This window comes from Salvelinus namaycush, chromosome 18 (genome assembly GCF_016432855.1).
Source record: "Salvelinus namaycush isolate Seneca chromosome 18, SaNama_1.0, whole genome shotgun sequence".
NCBI lineage: Eukaryota > Metazoa > Chordata > Actinopteri > Salmoniformes > Salmonidae > Salvelinus > Salvelinus namaycush.
The window spans coordinates 31,332,177-31,355,132 of record NC_052324.1 but is presented as its reverse complement, the minus strand read 5'-3'; the positions used below and the strand labels follow the sequence as shown (position 1 = coordinate 31,355,132).

The following is a 22,956-nucleotide window of genomic DNA, read 5'->3' as shown; positions in this document are numbered from 1 at the left end:
CTTTCTAAAAGTGAATTGACAAATACATATTTTCTAACTGTTACCATTGTGTGTGTGTGTTTGCATGCGTGTGTATGTTGGTAGGACGGAATGTTACAGGAAAAAAGCCAAAGTTATGCAAAAACAATGTTGTGTAAACACCTTCAACACCATTGTTACCTGGTATTTTCCCCTGCATTCTTTCAATTAACCTGGAGTGTGTTTATACAAGTCACTGTGTGCATCCCAAATGGCACTCCATTCCCTCTGTAGAGTACTACATTTGACCAGGGCCCATAGGGCTCTCGTCAAAAGCAGTACACTTTATAGGGAACAGGGTGCCATTTGGGACACACACACTGTAGCAAGTTGTGTGTACACTAGCTATTACAATCAGGAAGTGGCTGTGATACTAATAGGGTGTGGCCTGTGGACGGTAGATAACATGACATGAGCATGCAGCCATGTAACCTATAAAGCCCCTCAGTCACTCTCTTCTGTTTCAGCAGCTGTCTGCACTTCGACAATGGCACAGAAACATATATTGTGGATCTTTACCCTAACTGCTTCACTCAATCTCTCAGGTAAGTCATTGGATACACTCATCTCCACACAATACAATGACAGGTTAACTTAACCCCAGTCAGCCATCTTCTCAGTGCACTTTATTCAGACTACTACAGTGACTGTAAAGATATTTTCATGGGAGAAAGTAAAACAAGGATTTCTAAAGTGAGGAATAAATATAATATGAGTTGTTTAATACTGAAGCAAAAATATTTAGATGAAGAGGGGCAAAGAATATCTCTACTGTATATGTTTTTCTGAGGGAGTGAAATTTTTTGTTTAAATTGGAAGTCTATGTGAGCTTTCAGATTTCCCCATGGATTTGTTAACAGAATCCGAAATAGCAGCCAAAGTACAATGCGTGTACAAAACATTAGGATGACATCGACTGACCAGGTGAATCCAGCTGAAAGCTATGATCCCTTATTGATGTCACTTGTTAAATCCACTTTAATCGGTGTATATTTCAGTCGAAACTACTTTTCCTCCATTTGTTTCTTTCATGGCTTCTGGAAATACAGAAAGTCATGATGAAAACCTGTGGCACCGACAGAGCACTAGACAGTGCTATCATGCTATCCGTGCTACATAGTATAATAGTTACAGTAGTAATTACGGTCAATGAATATGGACAGAAAACAGACATAAAGAGTACTTTTTGTGAAATTGTGTGACAGAAACTGGACTTTGTACCACAACAATGCCACATTTCTCAGTTCTCTCACTTTCTCCTTACCTGATCAGGTGAGGTGAGTCGGGCAGGTACTACCTGTAAGCCCCTGTAAATACACTTAGTGATGAAACCTTAACTTAGACTCATTTTCACAACAACTGTTGGGAAACATCATTGTAGTAGTGTTAGTAAGTATTGGCACACGTAGGGTGCATTCGTTACGCACATCTGTTGAAAAACATTTCTTAAATGGAAGCAACCCGAATCAAACGAGGGGGGAGCTTCCTGAATTTGTCCAATAGAAACTATCATATTGCTCTGTTTGCTTCCGTTTGGTTCTTAAACGGTACACAGTTTCCGTAATAAATAAATCCAAGGAATGGATAGAATGAAAACAGAGATAATTGCATTATCTGGTAAATTCCCCCTGATTGTCTTGGGCATGGCCAGTATTTCAAAACCTTAGCTCTTCCAATAAGTAGAGACATGGAATGAGATTGCCTCATTTGCTCAGTATTGTTTGTTTTAATGTGAACAGTTCGTTGTAAAACATACAATTAAAAAGCCAACAAATCATGCAAATTCACTTGAAAATACCCATACGTTGTAATGGTCATCTGTTGAAGAAGGTGTCGACCAAAGCGCAGCAAGTGTCCATGCTTTTTATTGAAACTGAACTCTAAGAACAAAATAACAAAGAGAATAACCGAAACAGTCCTGTCAGGTGCAAAACACTAAACAGAAAATAACTACCCACAAAAACCATGTGGGAAAAAGCTACCTAAGTATGGTTCTCAATCAGAGACAACGATAGACAGCTGCCTCTGATTGAGAACCACACCCGGCCAAACACAAAGAAATACAAAACATAGAAATTAACATAGAATGCCCACCCAAATCACACCCTGACCAAACCAAAATAGAGACATAAAAAGCTCTCTACGGTCAGCGTGTGACATACGTTTACCAATATAATAACCTCATTTCACAGCTATTGCGCAAAGGTGGAAGTGACTGGAAAACGAAATGACCAATATAATTACATAATTCCCAATGTTCCTCTGTGGCCCAATCACAAAGCAGTGGATATGTACTGCAATTCAATGGCCATGGTCAAGTACAAATCAAAACAGGCCTGACAGAGAACAAGAAAGGGCATCAAAATAACGAAGCATCTGTATCCATTTGTTTCATACACGAACAAAACATAACATATAACAAAACATAACATACATATAATATAATTATTGCTGGAATGCTCATAGGAGCAGGAGCCTACAGTATGCCCTGTTTCTGTAGAGTAAGGCAGCCTGATGTACAAGTACACCCCCTGGACAGGACGCAAGTCTATCACAGTCTATTATCGTATGCAAGGGTCAAACAGCCTGTGTTCATTGTGTATCTGCGGTATTCATACTGTAGTTTGAAGAAACAATGTGTAAACAATAATGAAATGCATTAAAGTTCCGCCCAAAGCCCTCGCTTATTAAAAGATAGGGCCAAGTCAGCAGAAGCTTTCATTACAAGATAGTTGCCGTAGCTCAACCAAAGGTCCAACTATGTTGTTAGTGTACGCACCACACATTAATTTGTCATGGTTTGGTAGACACACACAATGGAATAACCCATACCCATAATTACAGGGTTGGCTGCACAAGGGACTGAGGGGATGAAGTGTCTGGAAGTTGATGAACAACCAGACGATCAAAATGCAATGTTCAGGAGACCAGGAATTTCAATAGAGTAACTTATATATGGAAAGCCGGGATTGTGCTACTGCAGTTCAAGGGCAAAACACTGCTATACTGCCACCTGACTGTTCCTTACCATTGGACCAGTCAATGCCTGGAGACAAGCATGTTAACATCATCCTATCCAGGTTATTATGTTTAGAATAGATAGGATCAGTGTGGGGATAGACAAAGTGGGTCCATTCTTGAATTCTCTCTCATCTCTCTACCACTCCATCTCTCTCTCTATCGCCCCACAGTGAGTCATGGTCCTCTTGAAGGAGTGAGCGACTATGAGGTGGTCCGACCCATCAGGCTACATTCTCTGCAGAAAAGAGAAACACAAGTAAGTCTTCTCCTGTTCTTCCTACCTGCACAGGAGCTGTTTTGATGTGAAATACACACCAATACCAAAATATTATTTGTTAACAACTGTGTTTAATGCTTGTAATAAAGTGGTGGAAGATCAACCATGTTAATGTAGTGAGGAGATATTATACTGCATCTAGGGTATCAACTAATCCTAATTCTCTGTAACACTTTATTTGGATAGTCCATCTATAGATGCTCTACAAAGTATCTACAGTCTATCAGTAACATTTCAACTAACTATCTACTAACCCTCACCTTAAACTTAACCCTTACCCTAACCCTATCTCTAAACGTAGCAAGCAGTTGCTTTTCAACAGATAGTTTGTTGATAGTAAACTATCCATATAAAGTGTGACCTAATTCTCTCCACCAGTCATCCAGACTGGAAACTATGAAGTATGCAATGAGAGTGGGTGGGAAAGACATTGAGATGCATCTGGAGAAGAATGGGTATGTACTCTAGCAAAAGCCTCCTTCAATCTTTTTCTCCAAAATGTTAACCTCTCACACAACATCAGTAGAATGATCACATGCTTCTTCATTCTCCTTAACAAGAACGGTCAGTATGTAGAGAACTGTCTTACCACAGTGTAATTTTCAGTTCTCCTTTATAATCACACACTGCATCATTGTCAAGCGTCATTAATGGAATGACACAATTTTGTTTTACCACAGCATGAATTCCTTTGAACATGTAGGTGCCTGATGAAATAATGTAATGAATAACTTTATTTTGGTTCCCTCAGTGAATTACTCACCAACAACTATAGTGAGACTTACTACACTGAGGATGGTACACCAGTCACCTCTACGCCTCAGGATGTGGTAAGTGATTATAACAAACCCTTGATAGGTAGCATGAGGCTGTGTAGAAGTGTCTTGATTAGAAGGCCCTTAAACATTTTAATTAATTCTCTTCTCCAGGACCACTGCTACTACCACGGCACTATTGTGAATGACAGTGAGTCAACGGTTAGCATGAGCACCTGCGATGGACTCAGGTAGGCAGCCCCACATTTCTACAGCATATACACTACAGGTCAAAAGTTTTAGAACACCTACTCATTCAAGGGTTTTTCTTTATTTTTACTATTTTCTATGTTGTAGAATTATAGTGAAGGCATCAAAACTATGAAATAACACATATGGAATCATGTAGTAACCAAAAAAGTGTTAAACAAATCAAAATATATTTTATATTTGAGATTCTTCAAATATCCACCCTTTGCCTTGATGACAGCTTTGCACACTCTTGGCATTCTCTCAAACAGCTTCATGAGGCTTCATTAACAGATGTGCATTCTTAAAAGATAATTTGTGGAATTTATTTACTTCTTAATGCGTTTGAGCCAATCAGTTGTGTTGTGACAAGGTAGGGGGGATTACTGAAGACAACCCTATTTGGTAAAAGACCAAATCCATATTATGGCAAGAACAGCTCAAAAAAACAAAGAGAAACGCAGTCCATCATTACTTTAAGACATGAAGGTCAGTCAATACGGAAAATTTCAAGAACTTTGAAAGTTTCTTCAAGTGCAGTTGCAAAAACTATCAAGCGCTATGATGAAACTGGCTCTGGCTCTCATGAGTACCGCCACAGAAAAGGAAGACCCAGAGTTACCTCTGCTGCAGAGGATAGGTTCATTAGAGTTACCAGCCTCAGAAATTGTAGGCCAAATACATTTTTCACAGAGTTCAAGTAACAGACACATCTCATCATCAACTGTTCAGAGGAGACTGTGTGAGTCAGGCCTTCATGGTCAAATTGCTGCAAAGAAACCACTACTAAAGGACACCAATAAGAGGAAGAGACTTGCTTGGGCCAAGAAACACAAACAATGGACATGAGACCGGTGGAAATTCGTCCTTTGGTCTGGAGTCCAAATGGGAGATTTTTGGTTCAAACCGCCGTGTCTTTGTGAGATGCGGTGTGGGTGAACGGATGATCTCCGCATGTGTATTTCCCACCGTAAAGAATGGAGGAGGAGGTGTTCTGGTGTGGGGGTGCTTTGCTGGTGACACTGTCTGTAAAGTATTCAGAATTGGCACACTTAACCAGCATAGCTACCACAGCATTCTGCAGCGATATGCCATCCCATCTGGTATGGGCTTAGTGAGACTATCATATGTTTTTCAACAGGAAAATGACCCAACACACCTCTAGGCTTTGTAGGGGCTATTTTACCAAGAAAGAGAGTGATGGAGTGCTGCATCAGATGACCTGGCCTCCACAATCCCCCGACCTCAACCAAATTGAGATGGTTTGGGATGAGTCGGACCACAGAGTGAAGGAAAAGCAGCCAACAAGTGCTCAGCACATGTGGGAACTCCTTCAAGACTGTTGGAAAAGCATTCCAGGTGAAGCTGGTTTAGAGAATGCCAAGAGTGTGCAAAGCTGTCATCAAGGCAAAGGTGGCTATTTGAAGAATCTCAAATTTAAAATATATTTTGATTTGTTTGACACTTTTTTGGTTACCACATGATTCCATGTTTTATTTCATAGTTTTGATGTATTTCTATAATGTAGAAAATAGTAAAAATAAAGAAAACCCTTGAATAAGTAGGTGTTCTAAAACTTTTGACCAGTAGTGTAAGTCCACAGTGAAACACTATTTTATACCCCAAATCAGTTGTGTCATGTCTATTATATGTTTTTATTTTAGGGGATATTTCAGAACAGCCGCCCAAAGGTACCTGATTGAGCCTCTGTCAGGGGGGGATGATGGCGATCACGCAGTGCTGAAATACGAGGACCAGAGCTCCAAGCCTGTGGTGTGTGGAGTCACCAACACTAGCTGGAATGCAGACTACCCTCCCATAACTAGCAAGAGCCGCTCTCGAGCCTCAGTAAGACATACAATCTATTAATATATTTGAAATTTCCCAATTTAAATATAGTCTGATGTGGTATCTCACATCAAAACAGAAATAGCAGAACAGGAAATGATGTGTTCTAATGAAGGCCATTGATAGCTGAAACGTCAACCTTTTTAACTTTGCTTGAAAAAACATTGAGTTTTTAATGGTAAGCGTGGGTTGTGCCTTTTTATTTTCAATGATGATCACATTTTTGGGGTTGCACCTCGACTCAAGTTGGATGAGCACACTCCACTTCCTTCCTAAAAAGAAATTAACCATATATATTACAACAATGGTTTCCTGTTTATTAGGGTCCATCTCTACTTCAACAGCAAAAGTATGTTGAGCTCATCCTCGTTGCAGACAACCGTGAGGTAAGAACTTGCAGACAAATACATCAGAAATACAAGTCCCACCTTTACCAGAATCAACACAATACACTTGAACATTTCATACTTCAATATTTCGTTAACATTATTTAATTGGCCATTACTTGACCTAATTATATTTAGATCAAACCAACCTATATCTATAATAAACAAAAATATAAACACAACATGTAATGTGTTAGTCCCATGTTTCATGAGCTGAAGTAAAAGATCCCAGAAATGTTCCAATAGGCACAAAAACCTTATTTCTCTAAAATGTGGTGCACAAATTTGTTTACATCCCTGTTCATGAGCATTTCTACTTTGCCAAGATAATCCTGACAGGTGTGGCATGTCGAGAAGCTGATTAAACAGCATGATCATTACACAGGTGCACCTTGTGCTGGGGGCAATAAAATGCCACTCTAAAATGTGCAGTTTTGTTACACAACACAATGCCACACATGTCTCAAGTTTTGAGGGAGCATGCAATTGGCATGCTGACTGCAGGAATGGCCACCAGAGCTGTTGCCAGAGAATTGAATGTTCCTTTCTCTACCATAGCAACCTCCAACGTCATTTTAGAAAATTTGTTAGTATGGCCTACCGGCCTCGTGACCGCAGACGATGTGTAACCATGCCAGCCCAGGACCTCCACATTTGGCTTCTTCACCTGCAGAATGGTCTGGGATGAGCCACCCAGACAGCTGATGAAACTGGGGGTTTGCACAACCGAAGAAGTTCTGCACAAACTGTCAAAAACCATCTCAGGGAAGCTCATCTGCGTGCTCGTCGTCCTCACCAGGGCCTTGACCTGACTGCCGTTGTAACCGACTTCAGCGGGCAAATACTCACATTCGATGGCCACTGCCACACTGGAGAATTATGCTCTTCACAGACGAATCCCGGTTTCAACTGTACCAGGCAGATGGCAGACAGTGTGTATGGCATTGTGTGAGTGAGTGGTATGCTGATGTCAATGTTGTGAACAGAGTGCCTGATTGTGGCGGTGGGGTTATGGCATAGGCAGGTATAAGCTACGGACAATGAACACAATTGCATTTTATCGATGGCAATTTGAATGCACAGAGATACCATGAAGAGATCCTGAGGCCCATTGTCATTCCATTCATCCAACGCGATCACTTCATGTTTCAGCATGATAATGCCTGGCCCCATGTTGCAAGGATCTGTACACAATTCTTCCATGGCCTGCACATTCACCAGACATGTCACCCATTAAGCATGTTTGGGATGTGTTCCAGTTCCCGCCAGTATCCAGCAACTTCGCACAGCCATTGAAGAGGAGTGGGACAACATTCCACGTGCCACAGTCAACTCTATGTGAAGGAGATGTGTCGCGCTACATGAGCCAAATGGTGGTCACACCAGATACTGACTGGTTTTCTGATCCTAGCCCCTACCTATTTTTATTAAGGTATCTGTGACCAGCAGATGCATATGTGTATTCCCAGTCATGTTAAATCCATAGATTGGGGCCTAATGGATTTATTTCAATTGACTGATTTCTTTAAATTAACTCAGTAAAATCTTAGAAATTGTTGCATATTGCGTTTATATTTTTGTTCAGTATACAGTATCTAATGAGTCAGTAGTGAGTAATGTATTGTGAAACAGGATCTCCACTGTTCTCTTGTGAGTGTACTAAAACATGATGCTATTTCAGTACAAGAACATGAAGAGTAACCTCAGAGAGCTGCGTAAGAGGATATTTGAAGTGGTCAACTTTGTCAACATGGTGAGTCAGTCCCTGCAAGGTGGCAGTATTAGCAAACTGCCAGTAAATCCCGTATAAGATCCCCAACAGGACCTACAGTGGGTGCTTTTAGCAACATAGGTCTATTTACATACACTAGAGTTGCTTTCAATTGTATTGGGTTCCACAAAAACAGTCCATGGGAAGCCAGAAGTGAAATGTAATTCCATTCCAACTTACTGTGCCGGTGGGAACAGCACAGTAAGTTGGTCATTATGATGGGGGGAATTTGAGACAAAATATCTAAAGGACCATATTATTAAACAGGCTTTCTGTTGTACACCCACTTTCTCTCCGCTTACCTCAAAATAAAAGTTCCCCATAAGTTTAACATTTTATTCCACATATGGCACATGTGCAGGACTTTTATTTTGACATGAGGTAAGCACAGAGAAAATGGGTCTACAACAGATCCACGTTTGGAAAGTCTGTTTAATAATATTATTTTTTAGACCAACCGTCCTGCCCACCGGCACATGATGTTGAAATGGAATTGTATTTATCTTCTGGCTTCCCACGGACTGTTTTTGTGCAACCCAATACAATTCAAAGCAACACTATTGCATGTAAATAGACCTGCGTCGCTAAAAGAACCTAGACAGGAGCATGTCCCTGCTGTCTGGTCAACCAACACCTCCATGTTAAAAAAAATTCCTCACCTTTTTGTCTTCTGCCTCTGCTTGTGCAGTACTAGTTTTTTTCTCTGCCTTGTGAAGGTCATTCAACTGAAACCTCACTATATTTGAACCCTATCAGTCGTGAGACTCCAGCAAAAACGCCTATTTATTTATCTGACCTTCATTTATCTGCATGTCCAGCCCTTATTTTTAAATCATATCATATCAAATCAAATAGTATTTAATTTGTCACATTCCGTGAAATGCTTACTTACAAGCCTTTAACCAACAATGCAGTTCAAGAAATAGACTTAAGAAAATATTTACTAAATAAACTAAAGTGATTAAAAAAAAAGTAACAGAAGAAAATTACATAACAATAATGAGGCTATATACAGGGGGAACCGGTACCGAGTCAGTGTGCGGGGGTACAGGTTAGTCGAGGTAATTTGTATAGTGACTATGCATATAGCTGAAGTCAGAAGTGTACATACACTTAGGTTGGAGTCATTAAACTCGTTTTTCAACCACTCCACAAATTTCTTGTTAATAAACTATAGTTTTGGCAAGTCGGTTAGGACATCTACTTTGTGCATGACACAAGTAATCTTTCCAACAATTGTTAACAGATAGATTATTTCACTTATAATTCACTGTATCACAATTCCAGTGGGTCAGAAGTTTACATACACTAAGTTGATTGCCTAAACAGCTTGGAAAATTCCAGAAAATTATGTCATGGCTTTAGAAGCTTCTGATAGGCTAATTGACATAATTTGAGTCAATTGGAGGTGTACCTGTAGATGTATTTCAAGGCCTACCTTCAAACTCAGTGCCTCTTTGCTTGACATCATGGGAAAATCAAAAGAAATCAGCCAAGACCTCATAAAAAAAAATTGTAGACCTCCACAACTCTGGTTCATCCTTGGGAGCAATTTCCAAACGCCTGAAGGTACCATATTCATCTGTACAAACAATAGTATGCAAGTATAAACACCATGGGACCACGCACCCGTCATACCGCTGAGGAAGGAGAGGCGTTCTGTCTCCTAGAGATGAATGTACTTTGGTGCGAAAAGTGCAAATCAATCCCAGAACAACAGCAAAGGTCCTTGTGAAGATGCTGGAGGAAACAGGTACAAACATTTCTATATCCACAGTAAAACGAGTTCTATATTGACATAACCTGAAAAGCCGCTCAGCAAGGAAGAAGCCACTGCTCCAAAACCGCTATAAAAAAGCCAGACTACGGTTTGCAACTGCACATGGGGACAAAGATCAAACTTTTTGGAGAAATGTCCTCTGGTCTGATGAAGCAAAAATAGAACTGTTTGGCCATAATGACCATCATTATGTTTGGAGGAAAAAGGAGGAGGCTTGCAAGCCGAAGAACACCATCCCAAATGTGAAGCACAGGGGTGGCTTTGCTGCATGAGGGACTGGTGCACTTCACAAAATAGATGGCATCATGAGGTAGGGGAATTGTGGATATATTGAAGCAGCATCTCAAGACATCAGTCAGGTAGTTAAAGCTTAGTCGCAAATGGGTCTTCCAAATGGACGATGACCCCAAGCATACTTCCAAAGTTGTGAAAAATGGCTTAAGGACAACAAAGTAAAGGTATTGGAGTGGCCATCACAAAGCCCTGACCTCATCCTATAGAAAATTTGTGGGCAGAACTGAAAAAGCGTGTGTGAGCAAGGAGGCCTACAAACCTGACTCAGTTACACCAGCTCTGTCAGGAGGAATGGGCCAAAATTCACCCAACTTATTGTGGGAAGCTTGTGGAAGGCTACCCAAAACGTTTGACCCAAGTTAAACTATTTAAAGGCAATGCTACCAAATACTAATTGAGTGTATATAAACTTCTGACCCACTGGGAATGTGATAAAATAAATAAAAACTGAAATAAATCATTCTCTCCGCTATTATTCTGACATTTCACATTCTTAAAATAAAGTGGTGATCCTAACTGACCTAAAACAGGGAATTTTTACAAGGATTAAATGTCAGGAATTGTGAAAAACTGAGTTTAAATGTATTTGGCTAAGGTGTATGTAAACTTCCGACTTCAACTGTAGATAATAAACAGCGACTGTTCAGCAGTCTTATGGCTTGGGGGTAGAAGCTGTTAAGGAGCCTTTTGGTCCTAGACCTGGCGCTCCAGTACCGCTTGCCGTGCGGTAGCAGAGAGAACAGTCTGACTAGGGTGGCTGGAGTCTTTGGCAATTTTTAGGGCCAGTGATGTACTTGGCCGTACGCACTAGTTTTATTGACATGTCAAAAATAAATAAAACGGTCAGCCAAAGCAAAAACCTGATTAAAAATGAATTTACATGAATGCTGTAAGTCATTGAAAATAAATTGTTTGCTCAGTGGGAAATTAATAACCAACTAGTCAGTGACAGTTGCTGTCACAAACTCCAAACAGTTATGTGAGTATATTACAGTATGATTTTCTATGTAGAGCAACCCCTTTCTTTGTGTGGCTTGTGAGTGTCATAGAGCAAAACATGTTCATGAGAGTCTCCGATTTTCCTAGATATCCTTTAATAGTTTGTAGCTCAAACTAAAGCTAAACATTGTTTTGTAAAAAGTGCTGAGCCACACCACCTTATCTCACAAACACCGCTCTAGCTCAGCCCCCGTTAATCGCACAGACTGCAGAAATTGATTGCAGAAATAGGCAAATCCAATTGTACAACCCATAAGTCTGTAGCTCAAACATAGCGTTTTTATAGGGTTAGAAGTCCAAAACATGCAGGCGTCATGGTCGGACTGTAGGAGTTAATTGTTATCCAATGAACTGTTAAGGCCGGTTTCCAGGACACAGATTAAGCCTAGACAAAAAAGGACAAAAAAGTAAACTCAACGGAGAACCTATCTACATTTGTTTTAGTCCATGACTATTCTTAATCTGTGTCCGGGTAAAATACTACTTGTTTTAATGGGGAGAGTCTCACCTCACCATGCAATTAATCTGCCTGCAGGTATACAAGCCCCTCAACACCTTCATTGCCTTGGTTGGTCTGGAGGTGTGGACAGACAATGATAAGATATCAGTGACCGCCCCTGCTGGTGCCACCCTGGACGCCTTTACCAAGTGGAGGAACAGCGACCTGGTCAACACCAAGCGTCATGACAACGCACACCTCATCAGGTAGGTCACGATGTACACAACTTATTAGGAAGGCCCCAGCGCACACTTCATCAGGTAGGCCTGGACAAACACACCTTCAAGTGGGCCACAATGCACACTTCATCAGGTAGGCCTGGACACACCTTCAAGGAGGCTACAATGCACACTTCATCAGATACCCCACAACGCACACTTAATCAGCTAACTCAAATAAATGGAATTGTTCATCTAAAGTGCCTCACCTCTATCTCTGACTCTCTGATTAAACACATATCTGTGAGGCTCTCAAGGTTTGAGTTGAGTACAAGATAAACAGGATTATAAACTGGGTGGTTCGAGCCCTGAATGCTGATTGGCTGACAGCCATGGTATATCAGACCGTATACCACGGGTATTACAAAACCTGTATTTTTACTGCTCTAATTACATTGGTAACCAGTTTATAATAGCTATAACGCACCTTGGGGGTTTGTAGTATAAGGCCGATATACCACGGCTAAGGGCTGTATCCAGGCACTCTGCGTTGCGTCGTGCTTAAGAACAGCCCTTAGCCGTGGTATATTGGCCATATACCACACCCCCTCGTGCCTTATTGCTTAAATATAACACATCAAAGAGGCAGATAACACAAGAGCGCATACCAGACGTCCTCCAATGACATGACTCCAACAAGATCACCGGGAGAGATTAGCCATTGAAGTTGGATGTCCCACCCAGTTGACTACATTAAAATGGTGGAAGGCTTTTGGACACTAGAGGCCTCTATCATTCTCTATTGGTGTGCTTGTCAGACAGCTAAATAGGGTCGGGGGACAATCAGCTGATGGGTCACCTGATAAGGAGGTCATCTTGGTTTGGAACGTTGTTATTATTGATAGACCCACATTTAAGAATTCATAACAAGAGTATGTGACATGTATGGGTACTTGATATAAATATACATATGTGGGGTTCATATGTTTCTTGTTCCCTGTGTTTCAGTGGCATTGACTTTGAGGGATCGACGGTGGGTCTGGCCTTCATTGGGACTCTATGTTCAGATCATTCAGTTGGGATTGTGCAGGTAAAGTACATTTCATTAGATCTAGGCTGTGGTTCAAACTCAGAAAAGTCACACCCTCATCCACTTACCCTCGCCTTATGCCCTTAGGGGAATTCCCATCGCCATCTTGGAGGACGGTCCAAATGATTAGCCAAGCAAGGGATGTTTGCAACGTAAGCCTCTCAGCCCTTGTTTTTAGTCAAGTTTACAAGTGTACAATTATGTTCACTCCGGGGCCTGAAACTCCCCATAATTCAATTTGCGACGATTGTACATCCGCTAAGAAAAGTCCACGAAAACTTAAAAACATCAATGGAGAAGTCAACATACAAGTATAAGTAAAAACGAATGCAAATAAGTTAGAAATTGTGCTACTAATGCACATGATGGCACAAACACGTCTCTTTTAGAAATTGTAGAAATAAAACATTTTCCTTTTGAAGTTCCAGCTAGGCAGGCTAACATTAGTTAGTTAATTAATTTGCTAGCTATCATACAGTATGCGTATATTAGTAATTATATATTTAATATAAGTAGACATGCAATCATAATTGACTGTACCGCATATAAAGCATCCACAAGCTACCGGTGGCTGAAAACACAAGTGACAAATTTCAGGCCAAGGGTGGTCCATTTAAAAATAATTCCTTTCTCCCTCGCCCCTTGGCCTGCAAGTGTATACTCGTCAGACATCATGATACGTCATCAGAAGTGTCCATTTCATTTGAGGGCTGAGGGTATAGGGTGTGTCTTTTAAGTGTTTGGACCGTCTCCCTACATTTGCATACACGATGAGCTGCCATTATTTGAATGTGGTAATAGTACTGTATTTGCTTGAGGTATTTCAACTATATGTTGCTTCATGTGGTATTGCAATAAGGGGACAACGGAGAGATTTTACCAAGTTTCCAAGAAGTGACGTTTCCAAAGAAGAAATTGTGTGTTGAATTGCAAGATTAACTCGTTTTATAAATGCGCACGAGAAATGCAAAAAAAATAATGTGAATGGAGGAAGTAATTATTTCAAATGGTAAATTAGCCAATGAACCAACATGTAGATAATCTCAAAAAGGAAGATCAATTGTAGTGCACTTTAATACAGTGGAACAGTAACTCATACTCTATAGCAATGTAAATACTAACCAATGCATCCATATCAGTTTCACTGATATAAAATCTATTTTACAAGAGAAATATGGTCCAATACATTCAGGTTTAGTGAATGTTAACTATGTGTTTTACTACAGGATCACAACCCCAGGGCCATTGCTGTAGGGGCCACATTGGCCCACGAGATGGGCCACAACCTGGGCATGAACCACGATGACTCCAGTGCCTGTGCTTGTTCTGGGAATAGTTGTATAATGGCTGGGGCCCTCAGGTAAGGACTGTTTTGAGATATGATTTTGTGACTAGATTGGAATGGTGTCAATGATTAACCATCTGATTGATTGTGTTGTACAAGGAAGAGGGAACCTCTATTAAAGAACACTTACAGGCATTGTTCTCCGCCCATAACACACACAGAGCAGCCATATTGCAAAAACATTTACATGGAACATAGCTCATGAGACTGTGTAGCAATAGCACAGTGGTGTGTGTCAGTGGTTTTATTAAATGAAAACATAGCCTATTTGGGTAACTAAAGTGTTTCTTTCAGCTGGGATATCCCAAAGTCATTCAGTAGCTGCAGTAGTGTAAACTACGACCGGTTTCTGAATAATCGTAACCCTGAGTGTCTGCTGGACAAGCCAGACTACCGGAATGTGGAATCAACCCCAGTGTGTGGCAATGGCTTCCTGGAGATAGGAGAGCAGTGTGATTGTGGCTCCCTGGAGGTGAATGAACCTTTCATTTACATTCCTTACACCACCTTTTGTATATTTTCTCTCATTATCCTAGATCAGCAATGCACCATTCAAATCATACAAAAGTATTTTGGTTCTCATGAAGTTAATACAAGGTTTTCAAGTGATTACAAAATATATATATATATATTATTCAAAGCTATCTTTTACTAAAATGTTAACTTTAATCTTTGACCGTATCTGATCAAATGTAGAGTACATTTATTTTTCAACAAGACAGATAAAGACAAACACTTCTGGGAATAAGATTTACGCTTTGTCTGATCTTACCTGTTTTCCTTGGCTAGGGGTAAACAAAAGGAATGTATATGACAAGCACAGACCTTTCCCGATAACTGATGTATCTCCTCCACCGCCCACCTCAGAAAAACCTGTGTTTACTAAGTTTGGGACATTTCCTTTCGAATGAGTGTACTGACATGGCAGTAATGCAATGATGTGATTCAAATTGATAAAATTCAACAAGCTTCACATGTTTGTGCATAGTACAGCAGGCTATTCTGTACATGTCCATGCACAGTATGATAGCCATACCTATATGGTAAGCAGGCATAAGAAACTTTGATTATATTTATCCACAGAGTGGTTTAGTCAAGTCAATCTGTCCAGACCTGTTAGTCAGGCTGATAAGACACTATCTTATTATGTCCCTGTCTTGCTGAACCACTCCTCTCTTGCCAAGTCTTGTTTGCTTCAGAGGCCTGTAATTCCAGTTTCTCTTGATAGCCTACTACAGTACAATGTTTGTTTTACTTAGTTAGTGTATGTCTTAGTGTGGTGTAATACACTAAGGGGTAAATATGTAGTGGGAAACCGCTTAGTATCTAGTCCAAGTATACACATACACAGAGGCTTGCCTATTTTGAGATACAATATTTAAATCGTTATCAAAATGACATGTACTGTATGGTTTGATGTTGTTATAGGCGTGTACAAACCCATGCTGTAATGCCACCAGCTGCACACTGACTAAGGGCTCAGAGTGTGCTGCAGGAGCGTGCTGTGACAACTGTAAGGTGAGAGCAATAGTGTAAAGTATTTAAGTAAAAATACTTAAAAGTATTACCTAAGTCGTTTTTTGGGCTATCCGTACTTTAATTGACTATTTATATATATATTTTTTTACAACTTTTACTTTTACTTCACTATATTACTAAAGAAAATGATGTACTTTTTACTCAATACATTTTCCCTGACACCCAAAAGTACTCGTTACATTTTGTATGCTTACCAGCTCAGGAAAATTGTATAATTCCCACTTATCAAGAGAACATCCCTGGTCATCCATACTTCCTCAGATCTGACGGACTCACTAAACACATGCTTCGTTTGTAAATTATGTTTAAGTTTGTCTATCTGGTCTGGATTGCTTAATATAAGGAATTTTAAATGATTTGTACTTGTAGTTTGATACTTAAGTATATTTTAGCAATTACATATACTTTTGATACTTAAGTATATTTAAAACTAAATACGTTTAGACTTTTGCTCAAGAAGAATTTTACTGGGTGACTTTCACTTGAGTCATTTTCTGTTAAGGTATCTTTACTTTTACACAAATAGGACAATTGAGTACTTTTTCCACCACTGGGTGAGAGCAGACCACAATTCAACCATGCCTCTGCTCTGGGAAAATCTCAATTACATACTCCTCTCTCCTCATCTCCTTCTTAAACCCATTGGATGAGTAAGCCAGAGGTCCCTCCCCTCTGACCTTCTCCTCCAATGGGTTTAGAGAAAGAGACAAGGAGTTTGCATTTGAGATCTTCCCTCTGTCCACTCTTTACTTCCTTCTGTGTTCCTTTGATACAAAAGCCCTCTTGTGGACAGCAGCAGACACGCATAACTATGTCAAAGATTGTTTGACTCAAATGTATAAGTAAATTAAAGACATTTGACTTTCACTCTCTCATTTTATGAAACTTAAAAAGTAAAGGAATTACTGTAAGGAGAATATTTTCCATAGCATCACAAAAAAAAAAATGCCGTAGTCTTGGATACGTATTGTTTAGAACTTGTCTGGCAAAAGCAGCTTGCTGTGTCCCAAGTGGGTCTGCGGGTCAGCCAGGCTAGTTTTGAACTTCTATTTCAGCAAACAGAGTAGATTCAGAGTGCAGTTGCAGCCTGACACGTCTTTCACCAAGCTTATAGACTATCTTGCCATAGTCATGGCAGTCGGCTGCGGGAAGACTATCACGCTAGTGATACGAAACATGGCAACAACAACTCTCTCCACAGATATTGTCCTCGTCCAGAGAGTGCAGAATGATGCATGATGACTGTGACTTGCCAGAATACTGCACTGGGAAATCAGCCGACTGTCCCGAGGACGTCTTCACTGTCAACGGGATTCCCTGTGATGGAGGACGTGGGTACTGCAACAACGGCCAGTGTCCACAGCACCACGACCAGTGTGTGAAAATGTATGGACCATGTAAGTGAAAGCATTTCCTTCCGTCTCAACAACACCGATGCACCTTTCATCTGTTTAGGTGATGTAGGTAGCTCTTCTGGATCCTATTCTCACACAGCAACCTTACTGATACCTGTCATCTTCCATCTGTAGTGTATTAGTGTGGAGACAGAGGACACACATGGTAGCTTCACTACTACTCTAACGCATTGTGTAACATTGGGCGTTATCCCCTCCTTAGCTGCTGAAAACGCCAGAACATACTGCTATGAGCAGAACACCAGAGGACTGTACTACGCCTACTGTAGACGGCCTTCAAAGGACCAGTACATCCCCTGCCAGAGACAGTGAGTCCCGACAAGCAATACCATGCTATTTTAATAGACCGTTTTTCCTACTCAGATTATAGTGTTCGTTACTGAAGCAGTGTATCACTGATATGATTTCCCTGTTGTTCTCCTCTGTAGAGATGTGCAGTGTGGGAAACTCTTCTGCAAGAACGGTAACGACAACCCCAACTACGGTCGCATGGTGAAATTCTCTGACTGCAAAGCCTCATTCTACGATGATCACACCAGTGATTTTGGACAGGTGGACACTGGGACCAAGTGTAATGATGGAAAGGTGTAGTGATTTTTTGGGCTTTTCCCAATGAGGCTTCTGTACCTCTAGCTGTGTTTTGGGGAAATTAAATGAGACGTCAGATTTAATGTGGTGAGTGTTATTTACTCTTAACCCTTGTTCCCATTTCCCCGTCTTCTATTCCAAGGTGTGCAGCCAGAATGAATGTGTGGATTTTGAGACAGCCTACGGACCTAGAGTCACCAACTGCTCAGCACTATGTAAAGGACATGCTGTGAGTACAGTGCTTCAAGCGGCCCCTGTCTCTGGTATTTTTGAGCTTGGGGACTTACTTGGTCCTTGGCTCTTATAAGTGTAACCGATGTGAAATGGCTAGCTAGTTAGTGGTGGTGCGCGCTAATAGCGTTTCAATCGGTGACGTCACTCGCTTTGAGACCTTGTAGTAGTGGTTCCCCTTGCTCTGCAAGGGCCGCGGCTTTTGTGGAGCGATGGGTAACGATGCTTCGTGGGTGACTGTTGTTGATGTGTGCAGAGGGTGCCTGGTTCGCGCCCGTGTCGGGGCGAGGGGACGGTCTAAAGTTAAACTGTTACATTGATGCTGTTGACCCGGATCACTTACATTGGTGCTGTGACCCGGATTCGAACCGGGGTTGCTGCGGAAAAGGAGGAGGTCGAAAGGGGGGTGAATGTAACCAATGTGAAATGGCTAGCTAGTTAGCGGTGGTGCGCGCTAATAGCGTTTCAATCGGTGACGTCACTCGCTTTGAGACCTTGAAGTAGTGGTTCCCCTCTGCAAGGGCCGCGGCTTTTGTGGAGCGATGGGTAACGATGCTTCGTGGGTGACTGTTGTTGATGTGTGCAGAGGGTCCCTGGTTCGCGCCCGGGTCGGGGCGAGGGGACGTACTAAAGTTAAACTGTTACATAAGGAACATAGGCCATTGACAAATGTCCTCCGTTTCACTCGGTTTGGGGCAGATCTTTCCAGGTCACACCACAAACAATAAAATAGAAATGTAGAAAACCCATTATAATAATGTGTGTGTTTGTGTTGTGCCACTACAGGTGTGTAATCACAAAATGGAGTGCCAGTGTGAGCCAGGATGGTTACTTCCCGGCTGCGATACAAAGGATGAAAGCTTCACAGGTCTCTCCAGAGGTAGGCCCTTCAGACCTTGCTAAAGACATCCATAAAATCTTTGTTTTTTTATAACATGGTTTCAGTGGTTGAAAGGGATAATACTTTCCATGTCAATACAATGTTACTAGAGTGTTAGTGTTTTACTACACAGGTATTTGAACATCTTCATGTAAAGTGTTGCCAAAAGATTTGGTCTGTGCTTTCATGTATTCAGCTCATAGACCTTGCCATAACGGTCTCCCTCTCTGTGTGATTGTAGAAGGACTGATTGCCATTGCAGTGACAGTCACTCTGCTGCTCCTGGCTGCTATTGCTGGGGTAGTGGCTGTGTTCCTTAAGAAGAGACAACAGTCCCCCACTCTCCCTAGGTGAGTACACTAGGTGGACCATATATAAAGACTTGCAACAAGATGACCCTTTTGATGAATGTAAATATACTCTCTTACAAGGGAGACCTGGCAATTGAGGTCTTCTGAACTTAATGGGACTTCCAGAATAAATAAAGGTTAAATTAATACAAAATGTCACTGTCTACTCATCCACCAGCTACCATACCCAGCAGAAAACCAATAAAGTGTACAACGACCACAATAACAAACTGCCAATCCCCAGTAACGCTCTGCCACCACAGGTAATAACAGTGAAATACCTTTTTAATTTATAGAGTATCATCTTAATGTAGGGTTTGGTTGATATCATTATTGTGTTCATGAACTGGACTTGTGCCTATTAGCTAATGCATCTCTTTACAATTTCCAGCCCAAGCGACCAAAGGGTGCTCCGCCCCCACCCCCTCCTGCTGCTAACCTATCACGAGCCCCAGCCCATGACTTCAGGGCCATACGACAGGTAATGGTGATGGTTGAGAATATCAGCATCTAGTTATTATGATGGATACATCCTAAACAAATGCAATGGGCTTAAAAAAAGAAATCCATTAGATTTCAATATATAGTCCCTTCAGTATTCAGACCACTTGACTTTTTCCACATTTTGTTATGTTACAGCCTTATTCTAAAATGGATTGAATACAAACATTTACTCAGCAATCTATACACAATACCCCATAATGACAAATGTATTAAAAATAAACAGAAATAGCTTATTTACATAAGTATTCAGACCCTTTTCTATGAGACTCGAAATTGAGCTCATATGCATCCTGTTTCCATTGATCATCCTTGATGTTTCTACAACTTGATTGGAGTCCATCTGTGGTAAATTAAATTGATTAGACATGATTTGGAAAGGCCCACACCTGTCGATATAAAGTCCCTCAGTTGCCAGTGCATGTCAGCGCAAAAACCAAGCCATGAGGTCGAAGGAATTGTCTGTAGAGCTCCGAGACAGGATTGTGTCGAGGCACAGATCTGGGGAAGGGTACCAAAAAAAAGTCTGCAGCATTGAAGGTCCCCAAGAACTCAGTGGCCTCCATCATTCTTAAATGGAAGAAGTTTGGAACCACCAAGACTCGTCCTAGAGCTGGCCGCCCGGCCAAACTGAGCAGTCAGGGGACAGGGAGGGCCTTGGGCAGGGAGGTGACCAAGAACCCGATGGTCACTGAGATAGCTCTAGAGTTCCTCTGTGGAGATGGGAGAACCTTCCAGAAGGACAACCATCTCTGCAGCACTCCACCAATCAGGCATTTAAGGTAGAGTGGCCAGATGGAAGCCACTCCTCAGTAAAAGGCACATGACAGCCCACTTGGAGTTTGCCAAAAGGCACCTAAAGACTCTCAGACCATGAGGAACAATATTCTCTGTTCTGATGAAACCAAGATTGAACTCTTTGGCCTGAATGCCAAGCGTCATGTCTGGAGGAAACCTGGGACCATCCCTACAGTGAAGCATGGTGGTGGCAGCATCGTGCTGTGGGTATGTTTTTCAGGGGCAGGAAGTTGGAGAGCAGCGAGGAGAGGCAAAGATGAACGGAGCAAAGTACAGATAGATCCTTGATGGAAACGTGCTCCAGCGCGCTCAGGACCTCAGACTGGGGCAAATGTTCACCTTCCAACAGGACAACGACCCCAAGCACACAGCCAAGACAATGCAGGAATGGTTTCAGGACAAGTCTCTGAATGTCCTTGATTGGCCCAGCAAGAGCCCGGACCTGAACCCGATCAAACATCTTTGAAGAGACCTGAAAATAGCTGTGCAGCAACATTCCCCATCCAACCTGACAGAGCTTGAGAGGGTCTTTAGATAAGAATAGGAGAAACTCCCCAAATGCAGGTGTGCCAAGCTTGTAGTGTCATACCCAAGAAGACTCAAGGCTGTAATCGCCACCAAAGCTGCTTCAACAAAGTACAGCGTAAACGGTCAAAATAGTTATGTAAATGTGATATTTCCATTTTTTATGTAAAAAATGTCTAAAAAAGCATTTTATTGTTTTGTCATTATGGGGTATTGTGTGTAGATTGATGAGGGGGGAAAACTATTTAATCAATTTTAGAACAAGGCTGTAACATAAATAAATGTGGAAAAAGTGAAGGGATCTGAATACTTTCTGAAGGCACTGTAGTCTCCCTAGACAAATGGGTTACCTCCCACATAGTGCTGTTTCCCTAGGTCTGGGATTTCCAAGACTAATATATAGACAACAATAGTTAAAGGGATGGTTAATTAAATGTTAATGTTCAGACAAAATTTCTGGCTTAAGTTAAACAATGTAATTTATCTTCCAGGCTTTGAGGCCCCCACCCCCACGGGTCTGATGTCGCCATCGAGAGGAAACAGGAGGATCACACAGACCTTACCAAGACCTCAAATGCAGGGCCGCCAGAGCTGAGTGCAGTCAATGCACTGAGACCTCACGTCTTTGGGATAATTTTACAGATACAGTTGAAGTCGGAAGTTTACATACACCTTAGCCAAATACATTTAAACTCCGTTTTTCACAATTCCTGACCTTTAATCCTAGTAAAAAATCCCTGTCTTAGGTCAGTTAGGATCACCACTATATTTTAAGAGTGTGAAAAGTCAGAATAATAGTAGAGAATGATTTATTTCAGCTTTTATTTCTTTCATCACATTCCCAGTGGGTCAGAAGTTTACATACACTCAATTAGTATTTGCTTTAAATTGTTCAACTTGGGTCAAACGTTTCAGGTAGCCTTCCACAAGCTTCCCACAATAAGTTGGGTGAATTTTAGCCCATTCCTCCTGACAGAGATGGTGTAACTGGGTCAGGTTTGTAGGCCTCCTTGCTCACACACGCTTTTTCAGTTCTGCCCACACATTTTCTACAGGATTGAGGTCAGGGCTTTGTGATAGCCACTCCAATACCTTTACTTTGTTGTCCTTAAGCCATTTTGCCACAACTTTGGAAGTATGTTTGGGGTCATTGTCCATTTGGAAGATCCATTTGCGACCAAGATTTGACTTCCTGACTGATTTCTTGAATGTTGCTTCAATATATCCACAATTTTCCTACTTCACGATGCCATCTATTTTGTGAAGTGTACTAGTCCCTCCTGCAGCAAAGCACCCCCACAACATGATGCTGCAACCCCCATGCTTCACGGTTGGGATGGTGTTCTTCGGCTTGCAAACCTCCCCCTTTTACCTCCAAATATAACGATGGTCATTATGGCCAAACAGTTCCATTTTTGTTTCATCAGAACAGAGGACATTTCTCCAAAAAGTTTGATCTTTGTGTCAATGTGCAGTTGCAAACCGTAGTCTGGCTTTTTTATAGCGGTTTTGGAGCAGTGGCTTCTTCCTTGCTGAGCGGCCTTTCAGGTTATGTCGATATAGGACTTGTTTTACTGTGGATATAGATACTGTTGTACCTGTTTCCTCCAGCATCTTCACAGGGTCCTTTGCTGTTGTT

General features: G+C 41.4%; 1 protein-coding gene across 1 annotated transcript; it reads left to right on the top strand.

Annotated features, from left to right (window-relative positions):
• Positions 1–458: 458 nt before the first annotated feature.
• Positions 459–22,049, top strand: LOC120062785 (zinc metalloproteinase-disintegrin-like brevilysin H2a). Its single transcript, XM_039012855.1, has 22 exons — positions 459–563; positions 3,210–3,295; positions 3,695–3,771; positions 4,068–4,146; positions 4,246–4,322; positions 5,985–6,168; positions 6,492–6,554; positions 8,236–8,307; positions 11,934–12,103; positions 13,064–13,145; positions 14,372–14,505; positions 14,785–14,962; positions 15,919–16,008; positions 17,231–17,426; positions 17,647–17,752; positions 17,873–18,029; positions 18,175–18,261; positions 19,050–19,143; positions 19,385–19,493; positions 19,672–19,756; positions 19,885–19,974; positions 21,809–22,049. The coding sequence occupies exons 1-22, from the start codon at positions 506–508 to the stop codon at positions 21,836–21,838; spliced, it is 2,304 nt and encodes a 767-aa protein (XP_038868783.1). The 5' UTR covers positions 459–505; the 3' UTR covers positions 21,839–22,049.
• Positions 22,050–22,956: the final 907 nt, after the last annotated feature.